Source organism: Triticum dicoccoides, chromosome 4A, assembly GCF_002162155.2.
Source record: "Triticum dicoccoides isolate Atlit2015 ecotype Zavitan chromosome 4A, WEW_v2.0, whole genome shotgun sequence".
NCBI lineage: Eukaryota > Viridiplantae > Streptophyta > Magnoliopsida > Poales > Poaceae > Triticum > Triticum dicoccoides.
In genome coordinates, this window is record NC_041386.1 from 21,461,653 (window position 1) to 21,486,348 (window position 24,696).

Sequence of the window (24,696 nt, forward strand, 5' to 3'; positions counted from 1 at the left end):
AGATTTTGGATTTCGCCGACTCGACAGCACACGAGAACTAGTGGACAGTGATGGCAGATACTACTTCTACTACCACCATCACGTGAATCTACAGCCTTGTTTGCGCGAGGTCCGAGGTCAGATCGTCGAGAAGCAAAATAGTGTAGTGCTGCGTACTAGCGCTTGGATCCAAGCCGACGACTGGCGGATTTGGATCCTACTCACCGGAGATGTTCACGTGGCGGTGCGCACCGCCCTTTCCCCCCGCGAGAGATAGAGATAGAGAGCCTTTCCACCCACTGCATCTACACGACGTGTATGACACTACGGGAGCCCGCGCGGCTCACTGGAGCAGGTTCGCGTGCCGCTGTGTGCCTCCGTGAGCGCTCCGCGTGGCCCGCCGACCGTTTACTCCTTTCCCCAAGCCCAAGCCCAAGCCTGCCTATTAAAACCCAGCGCTACTCATCATCTGCCTCCCTGCCAGTTCATTACTCTTCTCCTCGCTCCCAGTTTTGAATCGAGAGAGAGAGAGAGGGAGGTGTTGGGTGCAGCTAGTAGCTAGGAGCAAGCAAGCAGATCCAGGAGGAGCAGAGCGGAGCGGAGATGGCGGACTGGGGGCCGGTCGTGGTCGCGACGGTGCTCTTCGTGCTGCTGACGCCGGGGCTGCTGTTCCAGCTGCCGGCGCAGGGCCGGATCGTGGCCTTCGGCAGCATGCACACCGGCGGCCTCGCCATCCTCGTCCACGCCGTCATCTACTTCGCCCTCATCACCATCTTCCTCATCGCCATCGGGGTCCACATCTACGCCGGCTAGACCCCACACCCACTCCTCTTCGCCGCACATCTCCGCCGTGCGTGCCTATGAAGCTTTGCTGTCCGGGAGGCGGCTTCTCTTACTATTACCGCTTGTATTGTACTTACTGTGTAGTGGGTACCTTCTATTATTGTCTTCTTCATTTAGGTGGCCAGAGAAACAAATATGGTTTGTTGTTTGCCTGGCTGGGATTTCGTTTGAGATGGCTGCCAGTGGCATGGCGCTCTCCGTCTCTGGGATGAAAATTTATCCAGAAAGGCTGGCTGGTGTTGCTGCTGCCGTTGCCCTTGTGATTCCTCTCTTGAGTTAACCTTGGACATGTTAATTTATCCATCTTTTTCACGCTGCTCTTCTTCAAATCATACTGTATCTTTCTTCTTCCTTGGAGAAAGTTGTGTGTTCGAGTTACCTGAACGAACGCACGTCATTCAGAATATAAGCTAAAGAACAAGAACCCATTCCAGCTCTGCTGCGTGCACTGTGCAGTTGTACTGAACTCCTCCCGGTTACCTTCAGAGTCTGCCCGTAGCTTGCACCAGTAGGTTTTGTCACTCCCTTTGCGCACTTCGCGGATCGTTTCGTTTGGGTGGGTGTGAAGGTCTTGCTCGCCCCTGCTCCCCTGCCGCATATGCTGCGCTGGACCAAATCGGTTCATGTGCCATTTCAAAAAAAAAAAAAAGGATCGGTTCATGTGCAGATGTGCTCCCACCGACCGGATCACCTTTGCTCCCATCGGCCGTAAGCAACTTGGGGGCTATTAAGCGGCTTCGAATCGGATTCTACTCCGCTGAAAAGTCACATCGAACCGACACACACCGAGGCCGGACTTAGACAAATCCGTCCCTGCGCGTATGCGGACATTAACGTCTCAAGTATTTGATTTTATAATTAGATAACTTAAATTAGAAACCTCGAATCCATATCATTACATCCAACATGAATTGATATTTGAACCAAGCACGTCCGGTTTCGCCGTGTCCATGTCTGGTGGTCGGTTATGCTCCTCAGAATGTTGGTTCGGTCACCGGCAAGATAGAGGTTATGCTCCTCAGAATGTTGGTTCGGTCACCGGCAAGATAGAGGTTATGCTCCTCAGAATGTTGGTTCGGTCACCGGCAAGATAGAGTAGGGCACGGGACATGTGCCGGTTCAGGAGACTTAAAGCGCCGCCGTCTCACATGTCCTACTCTTTCTCATCATAGCCCGGACCCCGAACAATGCTGGAGGAGTCAGATCGATTATGGATCCGTTTTGGAATGAGCTAATGACATTCACCATGACGCGATTGCGGCGTCCGAACTGCTTCACCATACGGGACGCCGGAAAATGCAAATCCGCCTCGCTGACGTCCACCGTTGTGAAGGTTGTCGTTGCCTCCTACGCCCGCTGCCTCGCACGGCGGGTACGTGTGTCATGTTCGGACGACGCTCATGATGCGTCCATGGCCTCCGCGGGAGGGGTTGCGCGTTCGTCACCATGTTCAAACGTTAGACGGACATATCATCTCGGTGAGGCATCAACTGACACATCTAGCACCAGATTCATGCAACATTTGGACGGACACAACGAATTTTCGGCGGAAGGAGTCCTAGCGCTGTCTCGCATGGGCCTGTTTTCGAAAACGGCTAGGGTGATGAAGAGAAGTGAAGTGAAGTAAAGTGGTTAGAGTTTGATCTAGAAAGCGAATGAAGAGGAATATATGTGGGTCAGGTATGCCAGCGTAGACGGCTTCGATATGGCGGACGTCCGTCAGGGCGGCTCATATTTAAGCCGGATATAAGCCATTCCGGTCACTTCAAACATTTAAGGCCTGTTCTTTTGGGCGTTTGAGACGAGTTTGCCGCGTTGGGCTGTAGGTGCTCTTAAGCAATAAAGTGTTCCAGCCGGATACACCATGAAAAATGATCTTTGGGCACCTTCAAACCCCGACCCTCAAACTGCATGGTTTGGATATGTTTTATCATCTAACACGGTTTTATGTCAGTTTACTCAATGATGGTTTTTTTCCGTAGACCGGTAGACAGATAAACCTGAGAGACAGCAACATGGGGCATAGGCGATTAAGCAGCTTCGAATCGGATTCTACTCCGATGTAAAGTCACTTCGAACCAACACACGCTATAGTTCAAACCGGACCTCCTATTGAAAAGTCAATTCGGACCGGACAAACTACTCAGGTTAAGCTGACTACACGGCTATTTCTACTCCTAATGTCTCAGTGTTTCGTTCGCTCGTTCCCTCCCTATCCATCGAACAAGAGGACCACCCCTTGATCCCATCCCACTACCAGCGATTCTCCCTAATTTTTTTACTAACCGAGCAATGCCCAAAAAAACCGCATAAAGACCAAACTATAGCATCCTTTCCATGCCACACCTCCCTTGCATAAAAAAAAACTTACATACGATAGGATCCTTTCCATCTCACATCTCCATGCCCAAAAATAGTTTCCATAAACAACATCAATCAAATCGCCTTGCAATTAGATATACAATGACAATTAATCAATCTTTTCGCTCTTTCCATCTTGCACCTACAATGCCCAAAAATAAACCGACAATCAATCAAAGTCGTTTGGTTCGTTAGCAGCCCCTCCCATCGATCAAACGAATGGCTTCAATCCCACACGATTTTTAATTTCAAAAAAAAATCCCACACGATTTTTTTTCTAACCGAGATCTCCTCCCGTATCTGGTTCTTAATACCTGTTTCCTTAGCCATACCAATCTATATCATGCATGTAGAAGGTTCAAAAAAAATCATGCATGTAGAGGCCAGATCGCGCAATTAAAAGACGCATTTGCATGAAATCCCATCTAATCAATCTCCTCGATCCAAAATCCTGAAATATCTTAGCGCTAGACTCTCTAGCCTCTCTTCTTGTTCCTCTGGAGTCCTGGACAATCTAGACCTAAACCTGCCACCGATCCGTCATCCGTGATGGAGCCCAGGAGTTGGAAGGGCATGTGATCGATCTGAACTACGATCTCAGGAGTCGCCGTTGTGTAAATGAGAGCATGTGGTGGAGGTGGCTACAGCATGACTGAGGAAGGAGGAAGGAGGCGATGCGGCTGGGTGCGCTCCTACTTATGGCCGGCGCCGTTTAGATTGTGTTGCTCTCCTACCGCCAACCCTCACTTGGCGGCGCCTATGGTCGAGATCGGCGAGAGAATAGGACGGCTACGAGTGTGTGAAGCCCTGCAGATGCAGGGAGTAACCTAGAGGATTGCGTCCGCACGGGTGAGGAGACGATCGTTTGCTGCTGCAAGGACAGGAGCGTCGGTTCCTACGCCATGTACGCCCCCGCTAGGAGATCTCTTGTGACGCCCCGGTACGTTGTGTGCTCGCTACTGGTTTTTGCCATCTTCGACCTTCTCCTCTGGTGCCGCCTTGGGCCTTGGGCGACGACCATCGCCTCCCATCTGAGTCACTCCAGGTACCGCCGCCCTCCGCTCTTGTAGGTTTCCATCTTTACCCATCCTAACCCTCTCAGTAGCTTTTTAGACACTAATCTTGCATTGCTAATCTCGTTCCCTCCGGGACGAACGGGTGCTTTGTGGTTGCATTGCGGAGCCGGCTGCAGCGAGTTCATCAGTAGCGTGCACCAGTCGTGTTGTTGGTAGTGGGACTGCGGAGAGGACTTATATCTTCCCTTAATGAAATTTAATATGTATTAACCCTGCTAGCTGGGTCTCTGATGATTTCGGTTGTGCATTTGCAGATGACGAGTCAGAGAGTCGTGAGGAAGATTTCCAGGAAGATCACAATGTCCCTAGAGGTTCCAAGAATGAGAAGAAAATGCAAGAGAGAGGCGTGCAGTGTTAGGTTGCACTGCCGCGTCCTTTTATAATGGGAGCAGTATTTGTACCGCTGAACTTGAACGTCCCAATGTATTATTGATCGGCAGCATGAATGGGCCGATCAGGTGAGGTTTGCCATAATATTCATTTTTTGCACCAAAAAGGGAAAGTAGTGGCACCCAACTTCGTGGATGTGATTACAAGCTAATATTTTAGTAGCTTGCAAAGTTTGGTCACCAAAAAACAAGAAATGATCTCCATACAAAACAAAATACAGATGATACTCTGCACCGAGGTTACTGATCACATTTTTTCACCATAAACTTTGTTTTTTTTTTTGTAGAGCTACTCGGATATCATTTCGCCACCAAATTTTGCAGGGACCTAAACATTTGGTCAAAATCGCATCCACAAAGTTTCAGAATTTTTTTTAAAATGTGTTGCTAAGTTTTCGATCGTGGGTGCACCAGAGGTGCAATTTCCCTGGGTTCTCATCCGTGAATTTTTTTAGCATATGGTTTGCTTCTTTGGTAACTTGTATAGCTATGCTCTGATATGTAATATAGATAAAAACTATGTATTGATATTCTATCCCGACCTGCTTGGATGTTGTTATGAAAAAAATTGGTCTAGATGAAAGCAATAAAAATATATAGCATCAATGGCATTAAAAATGGAATATGAAATCTATAGTTCGATATTGTTGTTTGTTGGAAAGGTTTCTCATCCATGATTTTTTCTGCATATGGTTTGCTGCTTTTGAAACTTCTATAACTATGCACTGCATATAGATAAGAATTACATATTGATATTCTATCAAGGCCTGCTTGATGTCGCTATGAAAGTCATTTCTGGTGCGGATGAAAGGAAGTGACTGGATATCATCATTGTGCCTAACAACATAGTGATCTTCAACTCCCAACCTGTCTAATGTTTCCATGCGGAATATTCAGCAAAATGCCTCAGATAATAAAATAGCTCTCGCCTTCAGTGGATACCCTAGAGAAATTGGTGTTGTTGTGTTTTGAATGATGCCTCTAGCTGTGGTAGAACAGTATTCATGATACATGGAAGTGTAAATGCATGTCATGGTCATACTATGAGAGGAGAAATCGAGCAAATATCCTATATGAGCTTTATGGCATACAAATCTTTTTTTTGTTGTTTCTGTGCTCTTGATAGTTGGTTGTGGTTGTTTCATAAATGGGTCCAGTTTGGCTATTTTTCATGATCTTATCAAGATATTGCGCACTATACAGATTAATTATTGACAACTTTAGTAAATTACGCCTGATATTTATCTTTCGGTGGTTATCGATCCTTGTATGACATGCAACTATAAGGATAAACTGGATTCTGAACTCCTATTTCTTGATGTGTGACATTTAAAACGTCCATTTCTAAGATATTAGAATAACAATGATAAGCTTAAGTCGTCATGTCGGCCTCATGAAGCCTGATTCCCTCGGGTGTGCGATTTAAATTTTCTCTTTGTTCGTTATATTTTCTTGATTTTCATATCTATATTTCAGCTAGATTTTTGTCTATTAGGTTTCACATGTTTTTAGGGCATTTGATCTGCCTTCTTGATTGGGGGCGGGGGCATCACGGGTGGCCCATGCCTCCTCCTCCTTGATGGTGGTGGCAGAGCAGTATGAACACCAGAGGAGGGGGTCAGGGTGTAGAGTGGGGCAGTTGGCGGTGGACTCCTCCTTGGTGGTCTGTGGGGAAGTACGGTGCGAAGGATAGAGGGCGTCATAGCAAAGGTGAGGTGGCCGTCATCCATTCTTAAAAGAGAGGCCTCCAGCGAGAAACACGCCGCTACGGTAGGAAATCTAGAGGAAAGGGAAGGTTCCGCCGGGAAAAGGGAATGATGGGTCGTGGGGTGGGGTTTTCCTGTTGGGACCGCATGTTGGAGATAACATGACATATAGTCTAGACAACCACATTTGCCCCCCACCTATGGGCTAGATTTAGGTGAGCTCAGACTGTCCGTTGAATTTTGGGGAACTCGTTGGGTGCTCGTTTGATTTCCGAACACGCCTGGACGTATAAGGGAGAAATTTGCTTCAACCTTGAAGATGACCTTAATCATTTATTTGATTCGATTGTCGCCCGTAGCAACGCACGGGCATTCTACTAGTATACATAGGATATGGCTAGCGAGCGCCCGAGCGTCCACTGGTAGGAATTAGCATTCATCCAAATATGGAAAAGAATAGCTGACGCAGACGGCCGCAATTCACTAAAAAAGAAACCATGTCCTCGCGTGTATTTATTTAGGGATCCAAAAGGTTTAAAAAACTTTAACTTCTGATTTAAGTGTCGAAATTCAATTTTGTTTTCACAGTTGGCTTTCTCGCGACAAGTTCTTCGAAACTAGATCTCATATAGATAGATTTCGTCGAACTTTTTTTTGAGGCAACTTTGGATACGATGGAGGCAACTTTAGTGTTATAGAAAAGCAATTTCATTTCTTCCCAGTAAGACTGCCTATTAGGTTGGTTTGTGTAAAAAATGAGAAAACCACAGACACAACATGATGCACCTTTAGTGCTACATATGTACAAGTCTAAGTTCACCACTGATGGGGCTATTGGAGGCAAAACAAGGACAATAACTTTCATATTGTTATGCACTTGGGTGTCACATAAATAAATTAGCAATTTTTGGGGTGTTTTTGTGCAATTCTAGTGCATTCAACAAGCAACTCATGTGTGTTTCCTATTGGTTGGTTTGTGTAAAATGAGAAAATCAAGAAAATGTGTGCAAGTCCAACTCATCTTGTGTGTGTATGCAACTATATACATCTGCATATAGCAATTGTTCTAGCAAACTCTAAGCAACTGCCCCCCTAGCAGAAATCCACACAACTGGTCTAGCAAGATCCCAAGCCACTATTCCTAGCAAAAAATCCAAGCAATTGTCCTAGCAAATCCAAGCAATTGTAATACCAAAATGCAATGCAAAATTGTTTATAGCAAAACCAAGCAAATGTATTACCAAACAGCAATGCAAAATTATTCTAGCATAACCGAGCAACTATCCTACAAAACCAAGCAACTATACCATCCAATTCAAGCAACTGCATTACTAAATAACAACCATGAAAAAAATGTCCTAGCAAAACCAAGCAACTGTCCCTAGCATTCCTATTTAGATTGTCTACTTTAGGCCAAAAAAACGTATGGCCAACTTGAATATCCTTTGTGGACAGCTATCTTACCCCCCTCCCCTCCCCATGCAACTTATCTATTCTAACAAAAATCCAAAACAAGTTAATTACAAAGAAGACACAAAATGAAAAAAAATCTAGCAAAATAATCCAAGCAATTGTCTACCAAAACAAAGCAACTATATTACAAAAAACACAAATGCAAAAACCTGTTCAAAATGAATCTTGGCAATTGTCCCAAAAAATCACGAGAACTTGACAATGATAATTACTTGCTGTCGGTGTCAAAACCGGCGGATCTCGGGTAGGGGGTCCCGAACTGTGCGTCTAGGCCGGATGATAACAGGAGGCAGGGGACACAATGTTTTACCCAGGTTCGGGCCCTCTTGATGGAGGTAAAACCCTACGTCCTGCTTGATTGATATTGATGATATGGGTAGTACAAGAGTAGATCTACCACCAGATCAGAGAGGCTAAACCCTAGAAGCTAGCCTATGGTATGATTGTCTGTTGTCCTACGGACTAAAACCCTCCGATTTATATAGACACCGGAGAGGGTTAGGGTTACACAAGGTCGGTTACAAAGGAGGAGATATCCATATCCATATTGCCTAGCTTGCCTTCCACGCCAAGTAGAGTCCTATCCGGACACGAGACGAAGTCTTCAATCTTGTACCTTCATAGTCCAACAGTCCGGCCAAAGGATATAGTCCGGCTGTCCGGAGACCCCCTAATCCAGGACTCCCTCAGTAGCCCCTGAACCAGGCTTCAATGACAATGAGTCCGGCGTGTAGTATTGTCTTCGGCATTGCAAGGCGGGTTCCTCTCCAAATTCCGTGTACCTGTTGAAATAGTGTCCGGCCTCTTGTGAATGTTGCGCTCCTTGGCCTCCACGCCCAATAATGGCCACTTTCCACGTGTCGAGCGAATGTGAAGAGCCAGGGTGTGTTTACATTTACCCCCCTAGTTGTGTGAATGAGCTGCCTATTAAAAAGACAAGAATTCAGATCCAAATCACACCATACTCCCTTGGCGAGCCTTCATCGGAGCGCATCCGACAGAGATCCATTCCATCATGGCCGGTCGACGCAGCTCCTCCTCTCGCTCCCCTAGCCCCAAGCCTGGAGATTGGGAGAGATGTTCCGTCCCGCACAGCAAATTAGTGATGCTTCAGACTAAGGGATTTCTTCCCCCAGCGTACATCGTCCCGGTTCGAGCCGGGCTCGCCACCTATAATGGCGGAGAGCAAGCGGAGAGCCTTCCCAATCCCTCCAAGGGAGAGCGGGTATGCCTTGTCCCTCATTTGGTAAGAGGGCTCGGATTTCCAATTCATCCGTTTCTCCGGGGGCTCCTGGAGTTCTACGGCCTCCAGTTGCACAACCTTACGCCTGCCTCCATATTGCATATCGCGGGACTCGTAGCCCTTTGCGAGCTGTCTTTGGGCTGTGAGGCTCATTGCGCGCTGTGGAAGAAGTTGTTCTGCCTTGTGCCCCATTCTCAGAAGGGGTCAATATATCAAGTGGGCGGAGCCGAAGTGTGGCGTATTGCCGGGATCGAATATCTGTCCGGAACCCCAAAGAAGACGTCCGAAGACTGGCCTTCAGAATGATTTTATATAGAAGACGTCCCCCTCCTGGATCCTATTCGAATCGGCCTCCCTGAGTTCGGCAACGCTCCTTTGAAGAAGCGCCGAAGCTGGCGTCCATGGAGCTCCCTGGAGGAAGACGACATGGACGTTCTTTACCTAATGAGTCGGATAAGTTTGTTAGCTCAATCCGGATTGACCATGATCAAGGTCATGGCCACATGTATTATGCGGGGGGTGCAGCCGCTTCAGTATAGAGGCCACCCCATGTGGGATTTCAACGGGGAGGATGACGCCACCCGCTACGGTTGTAAAAGGCCGGGATCGGTTGCTGATTTAATAAAGATCTTATCCACTTTGTACAAGGGAGAAGAGGAGGAATTTCTCCGTGTCAACCCGCAGGGCGGATTTTCTATGTACAATCCTCCGAGCTGGGTAAGCGGAGACTTTTTCTCGCCCATCCGTTTCATATTCCCATAGTTAAGTATTCAGCCTAGCGATTTCAACGCAGGAGCTACGCCAGGCTGTAAGGGAGATAAACAACGCCCCTCCACAGCCCGAGGACCCGGAACGGTCCCTTGACCCGGCCTCCCAGGAGGATCCGGACATATCTGTGGAGCTGATCAATGGGGTATTTTACCAATTGAGCAATGACAACGCCTTGGTGGCCATTACGGCCGATTACTCTGGGCTACTTCCAGCCTCACAGGTAACTGTGACCGAAGTCCCAGTACTTTGAAAAGGGATCCGTCCCTGCGTGTTTTTGATTACCGTATAACAACCGTGTTTTGCAGGGGAGGTCCTCGAGGTGGAAGGCCGAGCCTGCGGCGACTAGCCAACAAGGGGCCGCGATGCCAGGCAAGCTGAAAAGACACGCGGTCTGGATTGAGACACCGGCGCAGCGGTACGGCGCGCCGTCTTTATTCCAAGACATTATTATCAGAGGCATACTAACGCCCATGCCTTCTTTTTAGGAAAAAGAGCGCTCGCCGGACTATACCCGGAGAGGCTACTAATCGCGCCTCCATCAGCCAGGCTCCAAGGCCGGATTCGGAGGCGGGAACGAATACGAGGCGTGCACCGGGTGCTCCTCCGACAGAGGCTGCGGATAGACTGTCCGCCACCAATTCCGAGGTGGAAAGTGCCATGAACCACAAGCGTCGCCGGACTGTTCTTCGTGACGCTTGTTCTCCCAAGAGGCATTGGATGCCTTCAACTCGGGAGATGCGTACCTCCGTGCCGCTCAAAATGGTCTAGCCAGAGCCACGGAGCAGTATGTAAAAGACATACGGGTGAGAAAATTTGGTGGTTATATATATCAGTAGCCCCTGAGACTTGAAACAGTTAGAATAACTGATTTAAGGATCATTTGTTATGCAGGTTCTTACAGAAAAGAATATCCAACTGTCCCAGGAGCTAGAAGAGTGCAAAGCCCAACTTCAGGCCGCACTGGCCGCAGCAGGGGAGCCCAAAGAGAACCCCTCTGGTAATATATCCTTCGAATGATAAGTATCATATAGAGTGCGGCGTATATGCAGATCCGACGATAAAATTGCAGATGACGCTGGAGTAAATCCGGATAAGCAACAACTCCTACGCCAGCTGAAGGCCGGTGAGAGCGTGCTTACGAGGGTGAGGCAGGAGAAGAATGATCTCCTAGATGCCAACACCAAGCTGGGCGTGGAACTAAAAGATGTTCGTGCCCAACTGTCGGACTCTGTTAAGGAGAATCAGTGGCTTCGACGCGGCATATTTAGTAAGTGCTTGAACGAACTTTGAAAAAGAGTTCGGCGAGGAAGTTGGCTGACAGAGTTATGTCTGTAGGTATGCTAACAGGTCGTCCTGCAGAGGAAATGCCCGGTTCTACGGGTGACCTTCTTACCGAGCTCTCACAACTGCACGAACGAGTTCGGCAGGTGATGCAAGGCGTCGCCCAGGCCTTGTGGCCATCCGTCTCCATGCCTGAAGGCCTTGGAGAGCTTGCAGAGAAGCTGAAGGGAGCGCGGCGGCGCTTCCGATTATGGAAGATATCGGTCTGCCGTCAGGGCGCCAGGGAAGCCTGGGCAATGGTGAAGACGCGGTACACGAAGGCTAACCCGAACCACATGGCCGAGGTCGGACCTGTGGGGCCCGATGGGAAGGAGATCCATGTGAGCTTAGTGTACGGCCAAGTAGAATTGGCCGCAAAGTATTCCTAACAGGACTGTAGACTAGACAGCCTATTGGATGGTACTGAACAGGAATTCAACCAGTCAAATTGACTATGTAATTTAAAGTGACATGTGTAATGCCTTCTAGCCGGATTGTAGATCGTTTGTCGTGGCAGACCTTTTCGCTTCAATCTCGGGACCCGACGGTGCGGAGTGTATCTGAATACCCTCTCGGTTATGTAAGAACCGGGGCATGCGTGGAGACCAGGCGTAGGGGTTATTAGTGCTTTAACGGACAAGTGCCCAACTAGTTATGTTATATTACATGGTTAGTAAGAAACATCTTCCAGGAAGAATAGTTCCGTTAGGGGTTCCTTTCCTTGGGAGGCATGCCCTAAAGTGCATGTCCGGACTGCGAGAAGAGATGCAGAAAAAACATCTGAGGGCGCATAAATAAATAAGTGAAAAATCATCTTTAGTTCACCGATCGAATATTCCCTTAAGAACGCTAGTTTTCGGCTTCACCCAGTCTGAGGTACACATCCGGCTGACCCGGCAGTAACAATCGCAGAGGTTCTCCCCTTATGCCCTAGCCAAATTAACGGGAACGTAGGGCATAAATACAAGAGCCAGGCAACCCAGCTTGGCCAAAACTTAAGTCATATTGATGCATATAATGGTGAATAAAGGGTACATGCGGAAGGATAACACATGTGTTGGGCATAAAGCCCGTATGAATAAGCTTTTGTTAAAGAAGCCCCCAGGTATGATGAGCGTGGATAGCGCGTCAGTTGCGTGCAAACAAGGCACGAATGGGCCCCTAAAGGCTGTGAGAGAAAAGAAAAAGAGAAGGAGAAAAATATAAGACAGATAGTGTATAAAAATGGACAGAGGAAGGAGACGAACACAGAGTCCGGTGTTAGGCGTAGAATCTTCGAAGTCGGGTTGCGTTCCATGGGTTCGGCTCGAGTCGATTATCCGATGCATCCCGCAGACGGTATGCTCCACCAGTCAGGACTTGGTCAATGATGAAGGGACCTTCCCATTTGGGCTTGAGTTTGTCCTTTTTCTTATCCGGCAGGCATAGAACTAACTCGCCAATATTATAAGTTTTGGTCCATACTTCTCTGCTTTGGTATATTCGAGCCTGCTGTTGATAGAATGCGGAACGGGCTTTTGCCACGTCACGCTCCTCCTCCAAGGCGTCCAAACTGTCGTGCCGATCGAGCTCGGCTTCTCTTTCTTCGTACATGCACGCTTGAGGTGAGTCATGAATAATGTCGCAGGGCAGAACCGCCTCTGCGCCGTATACCATAAAGAATGGTGTGTATCCGGTAGTGCGATTCAGCGTGGTCCGCAGCCCCCGGAGTACGGAGTCGAGTTCCTCTACCCAATGCGTGTTAGATTCCTTGAGGGACCGCACTAATCTAGGTTTGATGCCGCTCATGATAAGACCATTTGCTCGCTCGACCTGACCGTTAGTTTGTGGGTGATAGACAGAATCATAATCAAGCTTGATGCCCATGTTTTTCCAGCAGAGTTTTACCTTGTCGGTCGTAAAGTTTGTGCCGTTATCAGTGATGATGCTGTGGGGGACGCCGTAACGGTGTACGACCCCGGATATGAAGTCTATCACCGGTCCGGATTCGGCCGTCTTAACAGGCTTGGCTTCTATCCATTTGGTGAACTTATCCACCATGATCAGTAAGTATTTTTGCTTGTGGGTTCCTCCTTTAAGGGGTCCAACCATGTCAAGCCCTCAGACCACGAAGGGCCAGGTGATGGGGATAGTTTGGAGGGCGGTGGGTGGCATATGGCTTTGGTTAGCAAAAAGCTGGCAACCAACGCATCGTTGGACTAAGTCCTGAACGTCTGCCCGGGCTGTCGGCCAATAGAAGCCTGTACGGAAAGCCTTGCTTACAAGGTCCCGGGCCGCCGCGTGGTGACCGTCGAGTCCGGCATGAATTTCAGCCAGAAGATTCCGCCCTTCCTCTTCGGAGATGCACCTTTGAAAGACTCCGGTGGTGCTTTTCTTATAAAGCTCTTCCTCATGCACTTTATAGGCTTTAGATCGCCGCACTATGCAGCGTGCCTCGTTTTGGTCCACGGGAAGTTCCTGCTTAGTTAGGTAGGCTAGGAATGGTTCTGTCCACGGGACGATGACTGCCATTATTACGTGGGCTGAAGATGTTATTTTGTTGGCAGAGCCTCCAATTTTGTCAGAATAGTCGGTGTCAGGCAGTGCGATTGGGTCCGGGCTGTTATTTCCGGGTTCCCCTTCCCATACTACGGATGGCTTGAACAGCCTCTCCAAGAAGATGTTTGGAGGGACAGCATCGCGTTTTGCGCAGATGCGTGCCAGGACGTCTGCTACCTGATTGTTTTCCCGGGCTATATGGTGAAATTCGAGCCCCTCGAACCGAGCTGACATTTTTAGGACGGCATTGCGATAAGCTGCCATTTTTGGATTCTTGGCATCAAAGTCTCCATTTATTTGGGATATCGCGAGGTTCGAATCCCCGCGCACCTCTAGGCGTTGAATGCCCATGGATACTGCCATCCGGAGACCATGTAGAAGGGCCTCATATTCGGCTGTGTTGTTGGAGTCCGTATACATTATATTTAGTACGTATTGAACTGTATCTCCTGTTGGGGACGTCAAACCAACGCCAGCCCCCAGACCAGCCAACATTTTGGAGCCGTCGAAGTGCATGATCCAGTTTGAATATGTGCCGTACTCTTTAGGGAGTTCGGCTTCCGTCCACTCGGCGACGAAGTCGGCCAAAACTTGGGACTTAATAGCTCACTGTGGCTTGTAAGTTATGTTGAACGGGAGGAGCTCAATGGCCCATTTGGCAATTCGGCCCGTCACATCGCGGTTGTTTATAATATCGTTAAGTGGTACTTCTGAGGCTACCGTTATCGAACACTCTTGAAAGTAGTGTCGCAGCTTCCGGGATGCCATAAATACCGTGTACGCTATCTTTTGATAATGCGGGTACCGTGACTTGCATGGAGTAAGGACAGTGGACACATAGTAAACCGGCTTTTGAAGGGGGAATTTGCGCCCGTCCGTTTCTCGTTCGACGACGAGCACTGCGCTTACTACTTGATGAGTTGCCGCAATGTATAATAGCATTGGTTCGCCAATGTTTGGCGCGGCCAGGACTGGGTTTGTTGCCAATATGGCTTTTATTTCGTCGAGTCCGGCCGTGGCGGCATCCGTCCACTCGAAGTGTTCGGTGCGCCGGAGGAGGCGATAAAGGGGTAATGCCTTTTCTCCCAAGCGGGAGATGAAGCGGCTTAGAGCCGCCACACATCCGGTCATTTTTTGTATTTGTTTGAGGTCTTTTGGGATGTCCAATTGTGACAGAGCTCGGATCTTGGCTGGATTTGCTTCAATTCCTCTACCGGATACAATGAAGCCCAAGAGCTTTCCGGCTGGTACGCCGAAAATGCATTTTTCCGGGTTGAGCTTGATGTCGTATGTTCGGAGGTTATCGAATGTGAGCCTCAAGTCATCTACTAGAGATTCGACATGATTGGTTTTGACGACCACGTCATCTATGTATGCCTCCACTGTTTTGCCGATCTGGTTTGCCAGACATGTCTGAATCATGCGCTGATATGTTGCGCCGGCGTTTTTGAGCCCGAAGGGCATTATGTTGAAGCAGAATGGGCCGTACGGTGTGATGAATGCCGTTGCGGCTTGGTCTGGCTCTGCCATTTTAATTTGATGGTAGCCGGAGTATGCGTCGAGGAAACACAATGAATCGTGTCCTGCGGTAGCGTCGATGATTTGATCGATGCGGGGGAGGGGGAAGGGATCCTTTGGACAGGCCTTGTTAAGGTCCTTAAAATCGACGCACAAGCGCCAGGATTTGTCCTTCTTTGGTACCATCACCAGGTTTGCTAGCCAGTCCGGATGTTTTATGTCTCTGATAAATCCGGCCTCCAATAGCTTGGCTAGTTCCTCTCCCATGGCTTGTCTCTTAGGTTCGGAGAAACCCCGAAGAGCCTGCTTGACTGGCTTGAATCTTTTTAGGATATTTAGGCTGTGCTCGGCCAGCCTACGTGGGATTCCTGGCATGTCTGAAGGGTGCCAAGCAAAAATGTCCCAGTTCTCGCGTAGGAACTCTCGTAGTGTGGCGTCGACATCAGGGTTTAATTGTGCCCCGATGGAAGCTGTTTTTGTAGGGTCCGTTGGATGGACTTGGAATTTGACTATTTCGTCCGCCGGTTTAAAGGAGGTGGACTTCGATATTTTATCGAATATCACGTCGTCCCTGTTCACCGTGGAGCGCGGCGCAGTCAGTTCCTCGGCCGCTAGGGCTTCGGATAGTGCCTCGAGGGCCAGTGCGGCTGTCTTATTTTCGGCGCGGAGTGCTATGTCCGGATCACTAGCAAGAGTGATGATTCCGTTGGGCCCGGGCATTTTGAGCTTCATGTACCCGTAATGGGGTATGGCTTGGAAGATCGTAAACGCCTCCCACCCTAATAGAGCGTGGTATCCGCTACTGAACGGGGCCACTTGGAACGTGACCTCTTCGGACCTGTAATTATCCGGCATGCCGAACACCACATCTAGTGTGATTTTTCCTGTACAGCGCGCTTCCTGACTGGGGATTATTCCTCTAAAGGTTGTGCTGCTTCGCTCGATGCGGTTCCAGTCTATTTCCATTTTTTGAAGGGTTTCCTCATAAATGAGGTTCAATCCGCTGCCACCGTCCATGAGTACCTTGGTGAGTCGAAAGCCGTCCACTATTGGACTGAGGACCAATGCGGCTGGTGCTCGGGCTATTCGGAATTTAGGTTCGTCACTGGCATTAAAAGTAATAGCCGTGTCACTCCATGGGTTTATTGTTGCCGCGTGGTAGACCTCGGTAAGGCTGTCGAGTGTTCGTTTTCGCATATTATTTGATGCGAAAGTCTCGAAGACTGTTAATACCGTACTGGTATCCCTGGGCTGGTGCTCTGTGGCTTCTGGGGTTAGAAGATCTTCGCCACTTTTGGCCACCTGCCGGAGTATCCAACATGCTCTAAGGCTATGAGTTGGTGTGGCGCCCTCTGTACTATGAATTTTACAGGGTCCATTGAGCCATCCCTCCAGTACAGTTCCATGTCCTGTAGAGGGCTTTTGCTTTTTGGTGTTTAACCCGGGTGTCTGGCGATATTGCACCCTTTTATTTCGGACTGAGTTTGTATTCAGGGCCGGATTATCCCAAAATTTTATTTCGGTTTTCCAGGCGTTTTCCATCACACAGTACTTTCATACTATGGACACCAAGTCGTCAAAGCGTGTAATTTCACGGTGACTTATGGCGTTGAGGATTCCCTTGTCCGTGCAATTATTGCAGAATAATGAAATTGCGTCTCCCTCGCGGCAGTCCTTTATCCTGTTCATGACCAGGAGTAATCTGGCCCAGTAATGGTGTATTGTTTCTTCGGGCTCTTGCCTAATTTGGGATAGATCGCTTATGTTTGGGTGGGTGGGTGGAATTGAATCCGAATCCTCACCCAATCTGAGGCTCAGGGGCCAAGGAGTTTCCGAACTCGGAAGTTTGGATTCTTGGATGTTTTCCAATGAATCTAGCCCGCTGCCTGGCTCTAGGTTCAAGTCTTCAGTGACGTCCTCCCCTCCGCGGGTATACGGCTTGGAGGGATCGGGAATCCGAACATAGCTAGTCCTTAAGATAGATGAAGGGTTACCGCATTGTTCCTCCACCACTGCAACGTGATGGGTGACCTGGGGAGAGTTGATCTCTCTCAGATCGGGTTTAGGCCCAATCTGATTGTAGTCTGTAGCGACTCCCAGGGCGGCGATGCGATCCAAGAGCTCGTTTAGGGAAGAGATCTCCATTGGATCTAACTACTCGGCGAGTTACGAGTTGACGTGAAGAATGCTTTCGATAACCCGAGAAGTCATCATCGGCGCAGCGGCCGAACGGGTGGTCATAAGAAAACCACCTAGCCAGAGAGTTTGGCCGACAGCCAAAGCTTCCTTGGCAACAGTGCCGTCTCTAAAGACGGGATGAGGCATCCTTCCTGATGGCGACGGCACAGCGGAACTCTCAATGAAAGCATCAATGTCGGTGTCAAAACCGACGGATCTCGGGTAGGGGGTCCCGAACTATGCGTCTAGGCCGGATGGTAACAGGAGGCAGGGGACACAATGTTTTACCCAGGTTCGGGCCCTCTTGATGAAGGTAAAACCCTACATCCTGCTTGATTAATATTGATGATATGGGTAGACAAGAGTAGATCTACCACGAGATCAGAGAGGCTAAACCCTAGAAGCTAGCCTATGGTATGATTGTCTGTTGTCCTATGGACTAAAACCCTCCGGTTTATATAGACACCGGAGAGGGTTAGGGTTACACAAGGTCGGTTACAAAGGAGGAGATATCCATATCCGTATTGCCTAGCTTACCTTCCATGCCAAGTAGAGTCCTATCCGGACACAAGACGAAGTCTTCAATCTTGTACCTTCGTAGTCCAACAGTCCGGCCAAAGGATATAGTCTTGCTGTCCGGAGACCCCCCCTAATCCAGGACTCCCTCACTTGCCTAACAATGATTCCTGGTTTGCATGTCGTCACTAATTAGTTGGCTACGATACTAGGACAAGTTGTCTGTCGGTGTAGCTCATGCAACATGTACTCTGAAACATAGTGTTTGCATACTCGATTGTGTGGTAGACAACTTATATGTGAATTTAGTGAACATCATGGTCATGGGAGGCAACTTATTAAGGACTTCTCCTTGAAAGGCAATTATAGTAGGCAAACTAAGAAGAGTTGCTTTCCTATAACACTAAAGTTGCCCTCTTCAGCATCCAAAGTTGCTCAGAAAAAAAGTTCGTCGAAATATACCCATATGGGATCTAGTTTTGAAGAACTCGCCATGAAAAACCCAATGGTGAAAACGAATCTAAATGATACTCGAATCAAAAGTTATGACTTTTTAAATTTTGTAAAACCCAAATAAATGCACGTATTTTTTCTTTCTTGACTTGTGTTCGGATGGGATGAGGACTAGATAGTTTCTTTTTTTGTACTGTAATGATGACGCACACCCTTTATGGCAGGTCTGCTCAGATGCAATATGATTTTTTTGTCGCATAGCGTGTGCGCTTCGAAAGCCCAATTAGTGCAGCTGCACTGATAAGTATTTGGGATATATATATATATACATATGTAGCATGTAGGGTAATATACGAGGAAAGAAATATTGAATACAATAGGATGTCGCAGTCGGGCGAACGTGCCACGAAAACACGACTCTGGACGACGACGTGGTAACGGAGATCCTGCTGAGGCTGTCGTCCGCCTCCGTGTTCCGCTCCTGGGCCGTCTCCAAAGCATGGCGCCGCATCACCACAGACCCCTCGTTCCTCGCCGCCCAGGCCGACTGGCGCCCAGCCGAGCTGCTCGTCGTGTCAAGAGGGGAACCATCTTTTCTAGACACCATCCCACTGTCTCTGCAAGTCGACGACTGATGAGGCACCGGAGCCAACTCCATCACCTCGAGGGTTGTGAGATCGGTGTCCTGCTGGGTTGCTGTAACAAGCTCGTGTTGTTCTGGAAATCCCCTAAAAATTTGTTAAGCATGTTAGAGTTGTGTCGAATATTATTGTACAAGTTAGGTTACAGTTGGACTTGATTTGGGACTGTGTGTAGACAGGATAGGAGTCGTGTCCAAGTAGGACACTTGTATCCTAGACCTCTCATATATAGCGGGGGTTGACACACGATGTAACCTATGCCAACATAATAGCACGGGCACGCGGGGGAGCCGGCGGCGTGTGCCGGCGCCCGGGAGGCCGGAGTGCGGTATTGTAGCGGTGTCATGGGGAGGAGCGCCCGTAGTCAGGCCCCGGGGACGTAGCCCCGATGGTGAACCTCGTTAACAAATCTCGGTGTCATGCTTGAGTGATTGCTTGGTCCTCGGTAGATCGACGATGGCCTTGGATTTATTGTAACAAGTGGTATCAGAGCTAGGTTGTTCCGAGGTTGTGGATTGTTGATCTAGAGGAAGTATCGAATTTGAGATGCAGCCGGCTACGCGTGGTTCTTGACGAGATTGGAAGAAGCAATCGAGAGGCAGAAGCTCGCATGGCAATAGCGGAAGCAGATATGTGGCAGGCCAGCAAATAGGTCTTGGCGTGGATGCGTCAAGGGCGGCGGCGGCGGCTGCGTACAGATCAATTCGGTCGATCGGATCGATCCGGAGCTGGGTGCTCTATGCGAGACGGACCAGGCTGGAAGTGCACGCGCGGCGTGCTTGTAGGCCCATGTCGCAGGATTTATTCCTATGTGGGTAGGACGGCACATGCGGCTGGCTGGGGTTGGCTTGTTCAATGGTGGCGCCGGCACACGCTAACGTGCTAGCTCCAATCCTGGCCTCACATACAGCCACGTACCTCTGCCTTACTGCGCGGACGTCCCTCGGCCTCGGCCTGCAAGACCAGCTGCCACCTGGGCCTCTGCGCCTCGGCCCATTAGCACGTACGGAGGTTCAGCCAGAACCGTGGCATCGTCAGAGATTTGTTTGGCGGAAAAAAAATACGGCACAAGGACAGAGTCTGGTCATGATTTGTTTGCAATCAAGAAAGGTTTTTTTTGTCCTATTATGCTAAGGGGACACAGAAGGCTGCCATGAAAACGGACAAGTTCTGGATTAGAGGTCCACATGTACACAGGAGTTACTAGCAAATGGCAACAAGAAAAATTATGCAGAAAGTATCCGTGGGGTCAAGTTTGCATGGAGATTTTTTTCTGGTGGGTCATGTTTGCGGGAAGTGCTTAGAGTGTGTACGACAAAGGATGAAATACGTGCGTAAAAGGTGCAGCAGGAATCTGGAGTGCGTCGTGACAGGATCATGCAAACACAGGGCGTCAAGGCAATGCACAGATGTGCGAGGCGAACACGATGCAGGGTGGAGCATGGTGCAGTCGGATAATTCAGCTGGGTCGGACTGGACTGTCTGACGGATCGACGGGGATGTCGGTCAAAGCAGAAGACGGTGGTGATTTCAGCGACGATGACATAGGAGCGTGATGCTGATGGTGGCCGACTTCTGGGGCGTGGAAACACGTGGTGCAGGCCTGAGGGCTTGTGCGGCTTCGACGAGACTATGGCGCGGGGTTGATTCAAGGTTCTGTACACATGAGAGCTTGAAGTCGACAGGGCGCGGGGTAGCTAGCGCAGCTACATGGAGTCATGTTGAAGGTGGAGCTAGAGTCTAGCGAAAGACTTCACTCTGTGCTGATGGAGGGGCTACGGCGTAAGGATCCGGAGAATCGTAGCCTATTTCAGCAGGAAGGCGAGAGACACGTGGGTCGGACTAGGTACCAGTGGTCTGATGGAGACGTGATACTCGGCATCGGTCGGTGATGATCGGTGGTTCTCTGCAGTGGGGGTTGAGGCAATGGGGGCTAGCTACTCGGGAGACTCGACCAGGACAGCAGAGGCTCGTCGCGATAATAGCGGCGAGGCATGCGGTAAGCACGGGACACAGCAACAGGCCAAGGCACTAGCGGTCAGACGTGTGGTCAGACAAATTGTGCAGGGGATGCTGAAGTGGTGTTGACGAGTACTGGATTCAAGTTGGTGACTGGGTCTAACGGTGCCGGAAGATGGACAGGAGTTGACCATGAAGAATCTGAGAAAGTGGCGGGAAGTCTAAAATTGTCAAAAGCTGAGAGAGTACATGGCCGTATATTTTGTGGTGTTCAGTGCACATGGCAAAGTGCGGATGACAAGGCAGAAGGAGGCGCAGTGCTATAGCGGTGGGACATGTCAGAGACTATCCGGAAGAAGGGTGAGACAACTGCGAATTTGACTCAGGGTGACACAGGGCGACGGTGAAATTCCTTCAAGTTTCAGACAAGCAGTACAGAAAGAGCGGTGACGTTGAGTTCACGTAACTCTTATATGTGGCGTTCAATATGTGAGTTGTTCATTTTTTCACGTAGACAATGATCGGTGTGTAATATCGTTGAACGGATACTCCGGAAGTTGGAAGCACAAGGTAGAGTAATGAGGAACTTAATTTTGCTCGAGGGTTGACTGTGAAGAAGACGAGAAGGGACTACAGTTGCAGGTGGAGTCACATGGAGTCTGAGAGTAGCAGCGGTGCTCATGGTGTATCTCAAGTCCAATGTACATGAAGGTTCGACGCACGGATGAATCCAAGGTGGTGGAGAATATTCGCCAAGGTGGAGTTTGTTAGAGTTGTGTCGAATATTATTGTACAAGTTAGGTTACAGTTGGACTTAATTTTGGACTGTGTGTAGACAAGATAGGAGTCGTGTCCAAGTAGGACACTTGTATCCTAGACCTCTCATATATAGCGGGGGTAGACATACGATGTAACCTATACCAACATAATAGCACGGGCACGTGGGGGAGCCGGCGGCGTGTGCCGATGCCCGGGAGGCCGGAGTGCGGTATTGTAGCGGTGTCATGGGGAGGAGCGCCCGTAGTCAGGCCCCGAGGACGTAGCCCCGATGGTGAACCTCGTTAACAAATCTCGGTGTCATGCTTGAGTGATTGCTTGGTCCTCGATAGATCGACGATGGCCTTGGATTTATTGTAACAAAGCAACGATGTCTTCTTGTGCAACCCGGTGACCAGGCAGTGGGCGAGGTTGGACGTGACGCCACCTTCTTGCCGCGGCTTGGCCAGGCCGTGCTGCTTCTACATGCACGGCCCATCAGGCGAGCACCGGCTTCTCGTTCTCGTCAATGGCTCTGTTTGGATACTATAACTCAGTTAGAGGTTAGAGTTAGATTCTAACCCTGAACTAATCCTGAACTAACTCTAGCCAAAAAGGTGTTTGGATGGCAGGGTTAGATAGAGCACGGATACGTCGAGGCGCCTTCACGGACGATGCGAGAGGGAGGAAGGAAGAGGACGAGAAGCTTCAAGAAAGTGGGGAGGGATCTACTGCGGGGAGAGCGAGAGAAAAATGTGTTTTTAGTGGTCCCGAGAAGAACTAACCCAAATAAACACTTATTGGATGGGTTAGATGCATCTAACCCAAACTAATTCTCCTGATTGGATATATTTAGGTTAGTTGAGTCCAAACTAATCCAAACTAACTCTAACCTATAGATCCAAACAGGGCCAATGAACCAGAACCTAGGTTGGCGGCGCACTACAGGTTAGTTTGGTTTGTGACCTGGTGTTTTTTTTTGTCTGGCCTGGAACGTGCCTGGGAACTTCTTTAAATTAAAACGACGATAAGTAATTTGAAACGGAGAGAGTAGCTGTTTGGATGTTGTCCTGAAAGTGCCTGAGTTGGCCTGGCCTGAAATTGCTTGGAGGTGGTTAACCTGATAGAGAAGCCAGGCAAAATGTGTTAGCCTGGTCCAGGCGTGGGATTAAATGCATGGGGCTGCCTGGGACGTTAAGTACAGAAAAAGCTACTAGCCAAGCCTGTAGATGGCCCCATAAAATGAATTTTTGTTAATTCTAACAACAGCCCCAGGCCAGGCCAAGAAGCAAACATCTATTAGGCCAGGCTGCCTGACCAGGCAGCAACATACCTGATGTGCACGTCCACGCCAAGCAGCATGTTTGCCCAGGCATGTAGCTATGGACACAATCCAAACTAGCTTTACGTCTACACGCTCGCCGCCGCCGCCTCGCAACCTCCTCGCCGTCTCGGACCCGTGGCCGACGGTGTAGTCGTAGACTGGTTCACCTATTTCGACCACTACGCTCACCACAGGGGCAAAATTCACTGGACGGTCCATCCCCTGGCAAGTAGCTTCGAGAAGATCCTGGCGTTCGACACGGTGTCGGAGGATTTCCGGCTGATGTCACGCCCACCCTGGCCGAGGGATCACTACGACGACGAAGACCTCTGCCTCCTGGAGTTGGACGGTAGGCTAGCCGTGACGGCCCCTGAACTCCGTGGAGATTCCGTGGAGCTCTGGGTGACGCCGACCAAAGCTGGTCACGCCGCTTCCGGATCGTCCTGCCGCCGCGGTTCTGTCCACATTGGTGGACGGGCACCGCCGTCCCCAACGTCGTTTTCGTGGCAAGCTACACACATGATGTCAAGGCGCTGTACCATCTTACCGAGAAGAGGATCGTCAAGCAGATAAAGTTTGTCAATAGCCCATCCGGTTTCTGCTACCTCTTCAAGGATAGCCTCGTGCCGCACGCCTTTTTTTTAACTAGGCAAAAGATTTACCATTTTCATTGATTAAGAGAGAAGTTTTAAAGGTTAAGGCCAAGAGCCGAATTACAACAATCACTCTCGCGGCATTATGTTATTCAAATGCCTTGCTCCCGCAATGCTCCAAAGTGAGGTCTCATCTTTAATCCTAGCAACGATGACTCCCATCAGAACGCCTTCTTGAATCTTGAATCCGCATTAAGTTTCTGCATGAATTTCACGCGACGAATCGATGTAGGCGACTCATAACTCCCTCCGTTCCTAAAGGAGTATAAGCCTTTTTAGACATTGCAATGTGAACTACATATACGAGGCAAAAATATGTAAATCTATACTATAAAATACGTCTATATACATTTGTATGTAGTTTATATTAAAATATCTAAAAATGCTCATATTTAGAAGCAGTGAGAGTAGATTGCCTCCGATTATACTTGATCAACATGCATGTACTTTGTATACATTTTCTTGCTCTTCCCGTGTATATGCGAGATGACAGGAACTTTCGGTAAAAAGAAAATTGTTTTTCTTTTCAGAAGTCAACGCTAGAGTGTGTATGCACCCCAGACCAGACGTCCGCTGGTGTTCAGAAAACTTCTAAACTTTTTTGACTTTTCTTAATTATTAATTTTTTTCTCATATCAGGTGTATGTACACCGAGTACCAAAGGGTACTTCCTATAATCCTGTACTTCTGCTATGTAAAACGGAGTACATATCAAATGGGGTCAAAGTCCGGCTCAGTTTTCAAAGGTACTCATAAAAATAATGTCCTCCGTTTCAAAAAAAAAGAATAATGTGTGCGTGCCTGTGGGTGAGTGTATTACATTTATGTGAGTGTCTATCTTTGTACCTCTCTATCATGTTTTAAAAAAAAGTTATTACTATCTTGCGGCCTTCTCCTCCCCCTCTCCCCTCCTTAATAAATGCACATAAAAGAAAATATCTTCTTGATAGAAATGATATGGAGCTGGCGTTTGTTGTGAACACTTTTCAGGCAACACCA

The 24,696-nt window shown here is 48.8% G+C and overlaps 1 protein-coding gene across 1 annotated transcript; it reads left to right on the plus strand.

Moving 5' to 3' along the window:
- Window positions 1-442: 442 nt before the first annotated feature.
- LOC119284686 lies at window positions 443-1,134 on the plus strand. Its single transcript, XM_037563840.1, has one exon. It carries the CDS (start codon window positions 583-585, stop codon window positions 790-792), a length of 210 nt encoding a protein of 69 aa, XP_037419737.1. The 5' UTR covers window positions 443-582; the 3' UTR covers window positions 793-1,134.
- Window positions 1,135-24,696: the final 23,562 nt, after the last annotated feature.